Source organism: Anabrus simplex, chromosome 6 (assembly GCF_040414725.1).
Source record: "Anabrus simplex isolate iqAnaSimp1 chromosome 6, ASM4041472v1, whole genome shotgun sequence".
Lineage (NCBI taxonomy): Eukaryota > Metazoa > Arthropoda > Insecta > Orthoptera > Tettigoniidae > Anabrus > Anabrus simplex.
The window spans coordinates 300494369-300509055 of NC_090270.1; the positions used below are offsets into that span (position 1 = coordinate 300494369).

The following is a 14687-nucleotide window of genomic DNA, read 5'->3' on the forward strand; positions in this document are numbered from 1 at the left end:
CTCTGTGAAACGTAAAGAATTTCACCTTGTTTTCTTGACATGTCAGGTCAGGTACATCCTGCTACCGTATGCGACAGTAGAAGGTACTACCTGCGACTGTCTGGCTGAGCGTTGGGCGGCTGTTACCAAACCTGGCAAACTAAGGGAGAACCAATGGCTATGGGCAGAGGAGTTCACGCTTAGGGGGCTTGTTGAAGCCATTGTGTAGGTAATGACACATACATTCAACTGGAACCTGCTGCCTTGCAGATGTGGCAGGGGACTGCTAAGGGCTGAGGAATATAACCCTGACAGAAAATCTTCTCTAACGTTAGGCCTAGCAAGTTCGTTGGAGAGTAACTGCAATCATTTTCAACACTTATATGAGCCTCGGATGCAAACAAAGAACTCAGAGTAGACAACAGCACCCGCAGACCCACGCCAGGTATGATGGCTTACAGCCTGATGAGAGGCCAAGCCTTGGAATTGTGCAACAACCCCGGAGAAGACAACACACTCAAATAGGAACAATCAATGTACTGAGTTTGACTGGGAAATGTGAAGAGTTAGTGGACATCACGGAGAGAAGGGAAATATCAATCCTTGGACTGAGTGAAACTAAATGGAAAGGTAAAGGGAAGAAAGAGTTGAGGAAAAACTATACCCTCTACTGGAATGGCAACAACAGAGAGATGAGAAATGGAGTAGGATTGATATTGTCCAAAGAGTTAGATGGTATTACAGAGATCCAGTACATCAATGAGAAGATTATAAAGGCAACAGTTCACCTTGGGAAAGAGAAGCTGACACTGGTGCAAGTGTATGCCCCTCAAACGGGTTGCAGTCAAGATGAAAAGAACAAGTTTCTCGAAGATCTAGAAGATACCATCAGTGAAGAGAGGGCAGTCATCGTCGGGGACCTCAACGCACAGCTCGGGACAGACAGGAATGGCTATGAGAAGGTGATGGGACCACATGGCTATGGGAGAAGGAATTCAGAACGGTCATTAACTATGTCTTTACAGATGAAGTAAGAAGTAGACTTGTGACAAGGTGATTCCAGGTGAGATCCTCAATAGTGAACACCGGTTATTAGTTGCAGATCTTTTTTTTTTTTTGCTATTTGCTTTACGTCGCACCGACACAGATATGTCTTATGGGGACGATAGGATAGGAAAGGCCTAGGAATGGGAAGGAAGCAGCCGTGGCCTTTAATAAGGTACAGCCCCAGCATTTGCCTGGTGTGAAAATGGGAAACCACGGAAAACCATCTTCAGGGCTGCCGACAGTGGGGCTCGAACACACGATCTCCCGATTACTGGATACTGGCCGCACTTAAGCGACTGCAGCTATCGAGCTCGGTAGTTGCAGATCTGAAAGACATTAATGTACCAAAGATCGCAACCAGGAAACTGCCTAAGATTAAGGTGTGGGAACTACAACAGATTGGAAAAAGGACCAAATATCAGGACTGTATAAGAGGACAACTGCCTACAGAAGCAGTGGAGAGTGGTGAGCTAGAATGGACAAGATTTAACAACAATTTGACAAAAAAAAAAAGCAATAGAGGTTTGTGGGAAGACAAGTGCGAGAGTAAGGGAAAAAGAGACACCCTGGTGGAATGAAAGAGTAAGATCCTCAATAAAGGAAAGGAAAGGAACATAGCCCGAAAAGAACGAGATAGAGAGAAATCCAAGCCATAACAGGTAAGGGACAATGGGAAGATCAGAGACCTCGAGCAACTTTACCGGGGCCAGAAATTGAGGATTAAAAGAGTAGTAGAATAGGAGAAGATAAACTGCTGGGAGAAATTTACTCAAAAACTGAAGGAAGACTGCAGACTATTCTTCAGAGTGATAAAAAACAAAAGGAATTCAGTTAAAACCATCAAAGCTATTGAGGATCCTAATGGAAACCTGTCCAGGAAAGAAGAGGATATCAGAGAGGTTCTGAGGAATAATTCTGATCACCAACTGAACAGGACAGATCGATCAATCGATCGATCGATCGATCCATCAATCAATCAATCAATCAATCAATCAATCAATCAATCAATCAATCAATACCGATCTGCATTTAGGACAGACACCCAAGTGGCAGATACCCTATCTGTTGTTTTCCTAGCCTTTTCTTAAATGATTTCAATGACATTGGAAATTTATTGAACATCTTCCTTGGTAAGTTATTCCAATCCCTAACTCCCCTTCCTATAAATGAATATTTGCCCCAATTTGTCCTCTAAGAATCAACATTTACATTTACATTTAGAAAATCAAATAGGCTTAAAAACAGGCAAAAACATATTATGCCATAAATAGATATAGTAATGCATTGTGTTTACACGTACAAAGAAGCACTGAATTACAAATCAAGCGCCTCAGTCTAAGTGGCCATATATTATGATAATTCTATCAACTATCAACTATTTTTAAGCCTATTTCATTTTCTAAATGTAAATGTTTATTCTTAGGGTACCATATATTTTAAGGACACTAGGTTCGGGGCCCTGACCTAACTTTAGACTAAGATTTATTTTGGCTGATGATGCTTACGATAGTTAAGCGAAACATGTCCCATCTTACAACACCTGTTGTAATGTTTATATCCTAAATATAAGGATAGATAGGTATTGGAAAGGTGGTGTAAACTATTATTCTTATTTTAATGTTCATAATCTGGCGTCCAATAGGGTCTACAATGAGATCTATTTCTTGTAATGTAACATTCCACTCAGTCGAACAGCTCGTCTCCTTTCTCCCAGTTCTTCCCAGCTCAAACTTTGCAACATTTTTGTAATGCTACTCTTTTGTCGGAAATCACCCAGAACAAATCGAGCTGCTTTTCTTTGGATTTTTTCCAGTTCTTGAATCAAGTAATCCTGGTGAGCGTCCCATACACTGGAACCATACTCTAGTTGGGGTCTTACCAGAGATTTATAAGCCCTCTCCTGTACATCCTTCTACAACCCCTAAACACCCTCACAACCATGTGCAGAGATCTGTATCCTTTATTTACAATTCCATTTATGAGATTACCCCAATGAAGATCTTTCTTTATATTAACACCCAGATACTTACAAAGATCTCCAAAAGGAACTTTCACCCCATCAACGCAGTAATTAAAACTGAGAGGACTTTTCCAATTTGTGAAACTCACAACCTGACTTTTAACACTGTTTATCATCATACCATTGCCTACTGTCCATCTCACAACATTATCGAGGTCATTTTGCAGTTGCTCACAATCTTGTAACTTATTTATAACTCTATAGAGAATAACATCATCCGCAAAAAACCTTAGCTCTGATTCCACTCCTTTACTCAAATCATTTATATTGTAATGGTTATAGCGTCTGCCATGCCAAGTCACTACGCGCCTGGGGTGTCATCGTATCGGCCCCACCCCCCTTACGCTTGAGCGCGCCAATCACGAGCAACACTTTGTGCTAGGCAGACCCTCTCGCCTCCATCCGCGGTCTCACAGCAGAGGACGACAGAAATTACTCGACTATTAATCTGGAGTCTTCTATCTCGCGAGGTTCCTGGATACATCTAGCATCCGGACTGTTCTGGAAGGCCCAGAGCAGGTATATAAGGAGAGGAGTAACTTGGAGTGACAGTCAGTCAGTGAGAGTTAGACGGAGTTAGTGAGTAAGAGTGAGTGAGAGCGAGATTGAGTTCGATGGAGCGCAGTCAGTGATGGCCTGGGAGAGTGCAGCCTGATGGATTATCTGCCTGTTGGAGCCGATGACTCGTTGCTGTTCCCCTGATGTCGTGTGTGTGTGCGTCCTTTGTGGCTGGCTGCTGGAGAAGAACCTTGGGTGTTCTGGAGCGGCGAAGAAGGGAACACTGGGTGATGACGTGTGTAGACTGCGAATGGGGTTCGACGGATTGAGTGAACAGCGGATACTATCCCGACCTGCGAGACTGACGTGTAGTATTGAATAGGTTGAACCTCCTTTTCAATTATTTAATTTTTAACTGACGTGTAGGCTGTGGACCGTGAAAGCGCTAACGAGTGTGACTGAGTGGTTGAGTGAGTGCAGTGTAAATAATCGGGTACTCTGTGTGTATGTGTCATTGTAGATGGGACATGAGAAAATAAGAGAGAGAGCACGAATCGTGTAAGTGTGTAACCATGTACTTGTGTAACTTGTAATCTCGGCTATCATGTGTGCGTGCGTGCGTGTGTGTGTGTGTGTGTGTGTGTGTGTGTGTAAATCTGTAATTCTAGTGCTAAGTTAATATATCTTAGAAATAGGTTGCTACCAGGTTCTGTACGCATTTATGTACTTATTTACCCCACCAACACGTTACAATATATATAACAAAACATAAAGGTCCAATAATACTGCCTTGAGGAATTCCTCTCTTAATTATTACAGCGTCAGATAAAGCTTTGCCTACTCTAATTCTCTGAGATCTATTTTCTAGAAATATACCAGCCCATTCAGTCACTCTTTTGTCTAGTCCAATTGCACTCATTTTTGCCAGTAGTCCCCCATGATCCACCCTATCACATGCTTTAGACAGGTCAATCGTGATGCAGTCCATTTTACCTCCAGAATCCAAAATATCTGCTATATCTTGCTGGAATCCTACAAGTTGAGCTTCAGTGGAATAACCTTTCCTAAAACCGAATTGCCTTCTATCGAACCAGTTATTAATTTCGCAAACATGTCTAATGTAATCAGAAAGATTGCCTTCCCAAAGCTTACATTCAATGCATGTCAAAATTTTGGCCTGTAATTTTCAGCTTTATGTCTATCACCCCTTCCTTTATACACTGGGACTACTATAGCAACTCTCCATTCATTTGGTATAGCTCCTTCAACCAAACAATAATCAAATAAGTACTTCAAATATGGTACTACCCATATATCCCCAGAAATCTTATCAATTCCAGCCACTTTTCTGGTTTTCAAATTTTGTATCTTATTGTAAATGTAATTGTTATGATATGTAAATTTTAATACTTCTTTAGCATTAGTCACCTTCTCTATCTGGACATTTTCCTTGTAACCAACAATCTTTACATACTGCTGACTGAATACTTCTGCCTTTTGAAGATCTTCACATACACACTCTCCTTGTCCATTAATTATTCCTGGAATGTCCTTCTTGGAACCTGTTTCTGCCTTAAAGTACCTATACACACCCTTCCATTTTTCACTAAAATTTGCATGACTGCCAATTATGCTTGCCATCATGTTATCCTTAGCTGCCTTCTTTGCTAGATTCAATTTCCTAGTAAGTTCCTTCAATTTCTCCTTACTTCCACAGACATTTCTAACTCTATTTCTTTCTAATCTGCTCCTCCTTCTTAGTCTCTTTATTTCTTTATTATAATAAGGTGGGGGTCTTTATCATTCCTCACCACCTTTAAAGGTACAAACCTGTTTTCACATTCCTCAACAATTTCTTTAAACCCATCCCAGAGTCTGTTTACATTCTTATTTACAATTTTCCACCAATCATAATTACTTTTAAAAAGTGTCTCATGCCTGCTTTTATCAGCCATATGGTACTGCCGAATAGTCCTACTTTTAAAACCTACCTTTCTGTCACATTTATTTTTAACTACAACAAAAACAGCTTTGTGATCACTAATGCCATCTATTACTTCAGTTTCTCTATAGAGTTCATCTGGTTTTATCAGCACCACGTCCAGGATATTTTTCCCTCTAGTTGGTTCCGTCACTTTCTGAATCAGCTGTCCTTCGCATATTAGCTTATTTGCCATTTGTTGGTCATGCTTTCTGTCGTTTGCATTTCCTTCCCAATTGACATTTGGTAAATTAAGATCTCCCGCTACAATCACATTCCTTTCCATGTTGTTTCCCACATAGCTAATTATCTAATCAAATGATTCTGTAACCGTGTCAGCGTTACCCTTTCCCGGTCTGTACACTCCAAAGACATCAAGTTGCCTATTATCTTTAGAAATGAGCCGTACACCTAGAATTTCATGTTTCTCATCTTTAACTTTTTTGTAGCTTACAAATTCTTCTTTCACCAGAATGAACACTCCCCCTCCAACCATTCCTATCCTATCTCTACGATACACACTCCAGTTCCGTGAGAAAATTTCTGCATCCATTATATCATTTCTCAGCCATGATTCAACTCCTATTACAATGTCTGGTAAGTATATATCTATTAAATTACCTAATTCTATTCCTTTCTTTACAATACTTCTACAGTTCAAAACTAACATTTTTATGTCATCCCTACTTGACTTGCAGATCTCTGTGGCCTCATCACCGCTCCCTAGACAACCCTGTTTCCCTGAATGTACCTCCCTATTACCCTTCTAAACAAATTTCCTAACTTATATGTACCACTGCGGTTTAAGTGAAGACCATCTGAGCGCAGATCCCTATCTCCTACCCACCCATTAGGGTCTAGAAATTTCACTCCCAGATTCCCACATACCCACTCCATAGTCTCATTTAAATCCCCAATCGCCCCCCAGTCAGTATCCCTCCTACACAGTATTCCACTGATAACTATCTCCGCTTTCTTTAACTTCATCCGTGCTGCATTTACCAGATCCCACACATCCCCAGCTATGTTGGTACTTATATTAGCTTGCCTTACATTGTTGGTACCAACGTGAAGCACTACCACCTTCTCCTTCCCCTCCTCCTTCTCTTCTACTTTTCTCAGTATCTGCCTCAACCTAATTCCTGGATAACACTCTACCCTGGTTCCCTTTACTCCACACACTTTCCCCACATGTCTAAGGATGGAATCACCCATGACCAGAGCCTCAACCCTACCCATCTCCTTTGATCCCCTCCCCTCCTGGTCAGCCCTATCTTTCCTGATAGCTGCAGAAGCTACTTCCTCCTCCCTTTTCTCCCTCTCATGACCCTGTTCCACCTGTCTTTTCCTATCCTCTACTCTACATTTCCCTTTCCTACCCTTTGCCTTCCTCCTACTTTCACACATCTCAACAACACTTCCCTGTTCCTCATCTTCCCTTTGTTGCTCTACCTGGAGTGGCTCGTACCAATTTCTCACAGACACCTGTCCTGAATTCTGATCCTGAATAGAGCTCTTAGCCTGCAATCTCCTTCCCCTTAGAACATTAGATCACCTGTCTTCTATAGTTCCCCCCTTTCCCTCCCATCCCTCTTTTACACCTGCTGTAACCTGTACAGTGTTTGAGGGAGGCCTACCTTCATTCCTGTCTTCTGTGAGAATCCTAATTATCTCCCTCAAACTCTCCAACCCCTCCCTCATACCCCTCAATACCTCGCCACACCCACAGTTCCTACACTTGCACTCTTTAGCTATTCTTTACGGACAAAATGAAAAGAAAAGGAAAAGTAAAATAACTTGCTTTGTGCAAAAAAAAAAAAAAAAAAAAAGAACAAAAAGAAATATTGTCTAGGATAGTACTCAAAGATCACACGACAATTAGGTAAGTAATATACTACTACTACACTGTAATACTTCTTAGACGTATTCTATTTTTATCCTACAACGCCCTAACAGATAAAAACTACTGTTAATTACTGAATACTGAAAGGAATACACAAAAATTGCACAATTCTATACTGCAGTTAAGCCTCCCCTAATTACAACAGCAGAATTTTAGTAAGAGAGTTTTTACAGATACCTCTACTATACTACACTAAAATTTTACAATAATTTTTCAAAATTTTACAATAATAAAATAAGCACACTAATGTCTAATAAGATATTACTCGTATACTACTGTACAGTACACTACAATAATTTTACACTACTTTCAAGCATATCCTAATTACAATACTGGTACCATACGTCACTACTAAGCACAAACAGAAATTGGAATTGCAAGTTTGAAATTTGCATGAACTACTGTACTCAAAGATTACCAACAAAGCTAAATGCTTAGACAGATTATTATTATTAGTACTATGCCCTAATAGATACACAAAGATACACATGAATATAGCAGGTAAGACACTTTACTATCTAAATATACCGTATCTGCACTACAATTCTAAACTGAAATGTGGTTATATGAATTTTACCGCTGGTGGATTACTACTATTTTCCCTACTATGCGGGATGGAGAATATAAGTGTCCTTAAATGCCGAAAAATAAGAGGTTGTCTACAATAATTTCTGTCAAAACTACGTAGGGGGCTTGAACTGCAATATTATTATGATAGGCCCTATAGGAATTTAAGGGCTGCCTGGTGGAGGCGGTAAAGGCGTACTCGGCTCACCCGGAAGGACGTGGGTTCGAATCCCCGTCAGGAAGTCGTAAAATTTAAGAAATGAGATTTCCACTTCCGGAGGTGCATATGGCCCTGAGGTTCACTCATCCTACACCAAAAATGAGTACCAGGGTAATTCCTGGGGGCAAAGGCGGCCGGGCGTAGAGCTAACCACTCTACCCCATCAAGTGCCGAGGTTACGGATAGTGGAAGCCTTTACCTTCCACCCCTCCAAGGGCCTTCATGGCCTGTAGGGAGATGACTTTGCTGTTTTTGCTTTGCTATAGGAATTTAGTTATTAACTTTTAACAGATGTATGAACAGAGGTGCAAAGTACAGTGCAAAGTATGCCGGGACCTTAGGCTACAAATGAGCAGAATAAGGTAATCAGCTGATTTTGTATTTGTTTACACAACTACCATGTGCATGTAGCCCGTACTCCTTGATGTCATTACAAACCATTATTCTCGTCATTATTCCGTATTGAAGAATAGCTAATCACAAAGTTAATACAAGGAGTAATTTTAATACCACCTATTCAATACAATTTATTCCATTATTGTGTGGTTAAATATACATGGAAATTACCAGAAATTTGCGGGGTACATGTTTCGCTCACTGTTTATTGGGAATCATCAGCCTCAATCAATCTTAAAACACACATGGTCTAAGGAGTCATAATAATTTACATAAAACGTATTGAAGAATATTTACAAGTGTTAATATTGTGGATGCAAAATGTTTACAGTACAAAAATATTGAATAAAACAGAACTAATGCTAAAATCACTTTGAAAAATTGAAACGTTTGTCGAAAAGTAATTTTTACACATTGTATTTAAAAAATAATCTATGTCTGACACTGAACTGGATCTTTTTGATAAAAAGCTTGAACAAATCTCGTCGAAATGTATGGTATCAACAATCATCAACAATCCAAAAAATGTTAAGTACCGTAATTATCCAGTGAAATTACCATGTAATCTCTTTAACTTCTTTTTAAATCGAAGTTTGCAGGCATATCGTGGTTTTTAATTTAGTAAATTATTACCTTCTTATTATTATTATTATTGCAGATCAGAGAACAAAAGAACCAGCTGTTGAAACCTGTACAGAGGTACCTCCCATTACATGAGCAGAAACAGAAGCAACCCTTAAGAAGATGCCATAAGGGAAATCCCCAGGAATCGATGAAGTCAGCAAGGACATAATTACAGCAGCAGGAGTCCAGGGTTTACAGTGGCTACACAGAGTGCTCAATGCAGTTTGGAAAGATGGCAAGATACCTACTGATTGGAGCAAGGATGACATTATTCCCCTGTTTAAAAAAGGAAATCGCCGAAAATGTTTCAACCACTGAGGAATAACACTCCTTTCTCATGAGCTTAACATTCTTGAGAAAATCTTAGGGAGCAGATTGCAAATCATCTTAGAGCCACAGTTTGAAGAGGAACAGTGTGGCTTCTCGCCTAACAGGTCCACAACAGACCTAATCTTCAGTGTCAGTATGTTAATGGAAAAATATTGAAAAAAAAAAAAAAAGGGCAAAGATCTGTTTATGGATTTCCTTGACATTGAGAAGGCATATGACAGCATTGCAAGAGAGTAGATAGGTCTGTTGTGATTAAGAAGGAAGCTGGGATTGTTACTTCATTGTTATATTGGATCAGCATGTCCAGACAGAAGTGGTTTGGGCATCTAATGAGGATGGAGCCAACAAGGACAGCATATGTTAACATGGAGAGACAAGTGGTAGGGAAACGGATGGTGGGAAGACCAAGAACGCACTGGATGGACATCATAAAGATGGACATTGCAGATCGGGGAAGGACACTGGAGGGCGTCATTAACAACAGAACGTATTTTAATAAGGCAGGAGACCGGGCGAGTTGGCCATGCAGTTAGAGGCATGTGGCTGTGAGGTTGCATCCGGGAGATAGTGGGTTTGAATCCCACTGTTGGCAGCCCTGAAGATGGTTTTCTGTGTTTTCCCATTTTCACACCAGGCAAATGCTGGGGCTGTACCTTAATTAAGGCCACGGCCGTTGCCTTCCAACTCCAAGGCCTTTCCTATCCCATCATCGCCATAAGACCTATCTGTGTCAGTGCGACGTAAAGCCACTAGCAATAAGACAGAACGGAAGAGGCTCACCAACAGTACCCGGGAAACTGGAACTGTAAAATGATGATGATGATTTCTTGGCATGGCAAAAGACCAAAAGCTTAAATCATCTCTGCTTACTAGATATCCCTACCAGCATATATACTATGAACAATAAAGGTAAAAGATTACAACCTAGTCTACCTCTTGTACACACTGGATAAGTTCCTTAAAAGCAATATCTCATGTACTTACATCAAGTGACTTGGAATCAATAGCTTCTGACACCTCTGCAGTCCAGTGAATACAGCTGGCACATATAACAATTTGTCCAGGCCAACTGAGGACCCATTCAGCCCTTGGATTAGCAAAATAAGCAGTGATTGCCTCCATTATGACATCCTTGAGAGACTGCCTCATGAGTTCTTCTACTTGAACTAGCCATTTCTCAACCATTCCCTGAAGACAGAATGTTGGACGTTATCAACAATAAAAATCAATTCTGAAAATCATACAAATACAATCAATGAGTGATGAAGAAAGGAAATAACTTATGGGTTGAGTAAGTATAGAAAAGTCATTTCCATACAGACCACGAAGGCCCTTGGAGGTGTGGAAGGTAAAGTCTTCCACTATCCATAACCTATGCACAGGGTCGAATGATAGGGGGGGAGGGGGGGACAGAAGGGGAAAATGCACAGGAGCCTGGATCCACAGGGGGCCCAGGACCAAAAAGTTAATAAAAATAAATAAAATAAAAAATAAAATAAAATAAAAATAAAATAAAAATTAAACTTTTGTTGTTTAAAAAGTGAAAATACATAATCAAGGTAGAGTGTGTGTCAGTGTGCAGCAGAGAAGTATGCCATTAGCATTATTGTTGTTACCAATTTTGTACTATATTTTTTGGAGGTCAGTGCAAAAGAATATGCAGCAATTTTGCAGCAAAGTGGCACAAAATTGACTCCTCAAATGTACCAGCAAAGATACACCAAACATACATCAATTTTTACATCAAGATTACACCAATTTTGAACATTTATATTTGTGAAGTAAATAAAAAGAAAACTGCACAAATTTTGCAATGAAATGATACCAAGGTGATTCCACAAATGCACCCATATCCTTGTGTAACTTTGAAGCATTTTTGAAGCAAATTTCATTCAGCAATGGTGTTGACAAAAAAGAAGGCTGACAGGAAAACTTTGGTGTATTGTTGGTACAAACTTGGTGCAGAAATTATCTGATAAAATGTACTTCATTTTTGGTGTAACTATGGTGTAAAATGTCACTTCTCTTGCATCAACTTTGTTGGTGTAAAAATGGTGTAAATTAACGTGAAAAAATATATGGCATAATCATGGTGCAGTTTTGGAGCATTTTCCATTGGTGTTAAATTGGAGTATCCATTGTCGCTTTTGCAGCAAATTAGCACCACAAATACACCACGAATGACCCAATAACAATTTTGTACTAATTTTACACCATTATTATGCCAATTTTTGATGCAAACTCCGCCGCCAGGGGCTGACAATCACGTAAATCTCCACAATTTAGAACTCTTTAATAACTGCTAAAGGCAGAACAAGATTAAAAAATATGGAGGAAAACTAAGATAACTGCCATCTTGAAACCTGGGAAAGAGCCTTCTGACCCCCACAGTTATCGGTCCATCTCATTATTATGCCATGTTTATAAGATATTTGAAAGGCTGCTATTGAACTGCCTATCACCAAAGATTGACAGTTTATTTATAGCTGAACAGGCAGGCTTCAGACCCCAGAGAAATTATACAGCACAAATAACTCACTTAACACAACACATAGAGGATGGGTTTGAAAAGGGCCAGATCACTGAAGTGGCATTTAGTGATCTTTCAATAGCTTATGATACAATCCAACACCGTACAATGCTTCACAAGATCTACAGCTTGACCCTTGACTTTGGTTTCACTAGAATAATTGCCACCTTATTACACAATAAAAGATTCTACATTGAATTCCAAGGAAGTCAGAGCCATTGGAGGATCCAAGGGGGTGTACTGTCACCAATGCTCTTCAACATTTATACAAATGATCAGCCCAGACCTCATGCAACCAAAAGTTTCATAAATATGCCAACGACCTTGCTTTGACGGTACAGTCAAGTGATTTTGATGAAGCAAAACAGATGCTTACATGATCCCTAGGAACCTTTTCTTACTACTACAACAAGAACCACTGGAAGCCAAACCCACAAAAGACTCAGGTCAGTGCTTTCCACCTTCAAAACAGACAGGCACGAAGAAAACTGAAAGTAACTTGGGAAGGCACCGAATTGGAGCACTGTTTTACACCCAAATACCTTGGAATTACCTTAGACAGGTCACTCATTTACCGACGGCATTGCCTAAACACCAAACACAAGGTGTCAGCCCGTAACAGCATCGTTCGGAGACTTGTGGGTAGTAATTGGGATGTGAATCTCAGGTGGTCCATCCTTCTGCCCCTGCCTATGTGAGTCCCAGAGCACACTGACCTGGTGTGTAACATCTGGTAAGGGTCCCAGCTCAGGGTTACGAGTGAAGACCTCAACGACTTCTACAGCGGAGAAGGTGGACTTCGGTACGGTGGAGATGGCGGAAGAGGCAGCCCCGTTTGCAGGGATTAATATGAGTACAACCTGCTGCCTTGTAGGTTGAGGTGACTGGACACCAAAGGCTAAGGGAGAAAACCCTGAAAGAAAATCTCCGTCTGTGTTAGGCTCAGCAGGTCAACAGAGGGATTACTGAAGAAGTTGCTTTCAAGAATAATACGAGCCTCGGATGTAGGAAAGGAAAGACACCAACCATGAGTGGAAATTTATAGGTTAGAGCTGCGCAGCTGTGAGCATGCATCCAGGAGATAGTGGGTTTGAACCCCACTGCCAACAGCCCTGAAGATGGTTTTCCATTGTTTTCCATTTTCACACCAGGCAAATACTGGGACTGTACCTTAATTACGACCATGGCCGCTTCCTTCCCACTCCTAGGCCTTTGCTATCCCATTGTCACCATAAGACCTATCTGTGTCGGTGCAACATAAAGCCAATTGTAAAAGATATTTATATTTTTAATAAAAATAATGATGGAAATTCTAAGTTCCCATGGAGGGAATTAGATATTTTTCCACCAATAGAGCATATCAAAAATCAGGTCAAAAATTAGATGTATGGCTTTTCAGGCATTTGCTCTATTAACCAGCGTTTCGTCTTAGGTCTGACACTAGACTCTTCAGAGTGGGATCTAAGACGAAACGCTGGTTAATAGAGCAAATGCCTGAAAAGCCATACATATAATTTTTGACCTGATTTTTAATAATAATGATGTTATTTGCTTTACATCGCACTAACTGCTTTTATGGTTTTCGGGGATGCCGAGGTGCCAAAATTTAGTCCCACGGGAGTTCTTTTACGTGCCAGTAAATCTACCGACACGAGGCTGACGTATTTGAACACCTTCAAATACCACCGGACCGAGCCAGGATCAAACATGCCAAGTTGGGGTCAGAAGGCCAGCGCCTCAACCGTCTGAGCCACTCAGCCCGGCAATTTATATTTTTATAGACTCTTTTGTTACCTGATCTTGCTTTCATTCTTTGTAGTTGTAGCTTACTAGAATATTTTGAATTAGCAGTAGATAATTTCTCTCTCTATTTCCATTTATCCTATGTAGTTTTGGTATAGATTCTGGTTGCATTCCATAATGAAATATATGTGATCATGCACAAGCATATTCTGGTCTTCACAGTGGACATTCCCATCATTCATCATCATCATCATCATCATCATCATCATCATCATCAACAACAACAGCAGCAGCAGCAGCAGCAGCAGCAGCAGCAGCAGCAGCAACAACAACAACAACAACAACAACAACAACAACAACAACAACAATAATAATAATAATAATAATAATAATAATGTATAGGCTTTTGGGCTTATGCCGTGTCAAGAAAATAAGGTGAAATTCTTAACGTTTCGCAGGGAACTGTGCTCTGCATCCTCAGAAGAAATCTCGACTGTCCACAATGACACTTTAAATTGGACGTTATAACAGAAGTGGAAAATGGTACATTCAATCGCCACCAGATGACCCCCCGGACGTGACAACGCTAGCGTTCGAAGTGGAAGCTGACCGAACCATCACAATCAGTCTCAGCGGTTCACATAACGTGTCTGCGTAATACATCACATTGGCAGGTGTATGGCATAGACACAAGCCTGGAATGAAACATCTGGCGACGAGGAACGTACGAATTTGGAAAACACCGAGACGAGATGACAATAGTGAAGGGACAGGGAAGAGAACTACCTACGTAAATTCTTAATGGCTGGCAACCAGGTATTACTTAATTGATAGCCGGTGTCCCTGTTG

The 14687-nt window shown here is 40.5% G+C and overlaps 1 protein-coding gene across 1 annotated transcript in view; it reads right to left on the reverse strand.

Annotated features, from left to right (window-relative positions):
* Dnah3 (dynein heavy chain 3, axonemal) overlaps positions 1 to 14687 on the reverse strand; it is a 912075-nt gene that overhangs the window by 537685 nt on the left and 359703 nt on the right. Inside the window, exon 22 of the mRNA XM_068228454.1 lies at positions 10550 to 10753. Within this exon, the coding sequence (XP_068084555.1) occupies positions 10550 to 10753 (204 nt within the window). The remainder of the gene's footprint in view (positions 1 to 10549; positions 10754 to 14687) is intronic.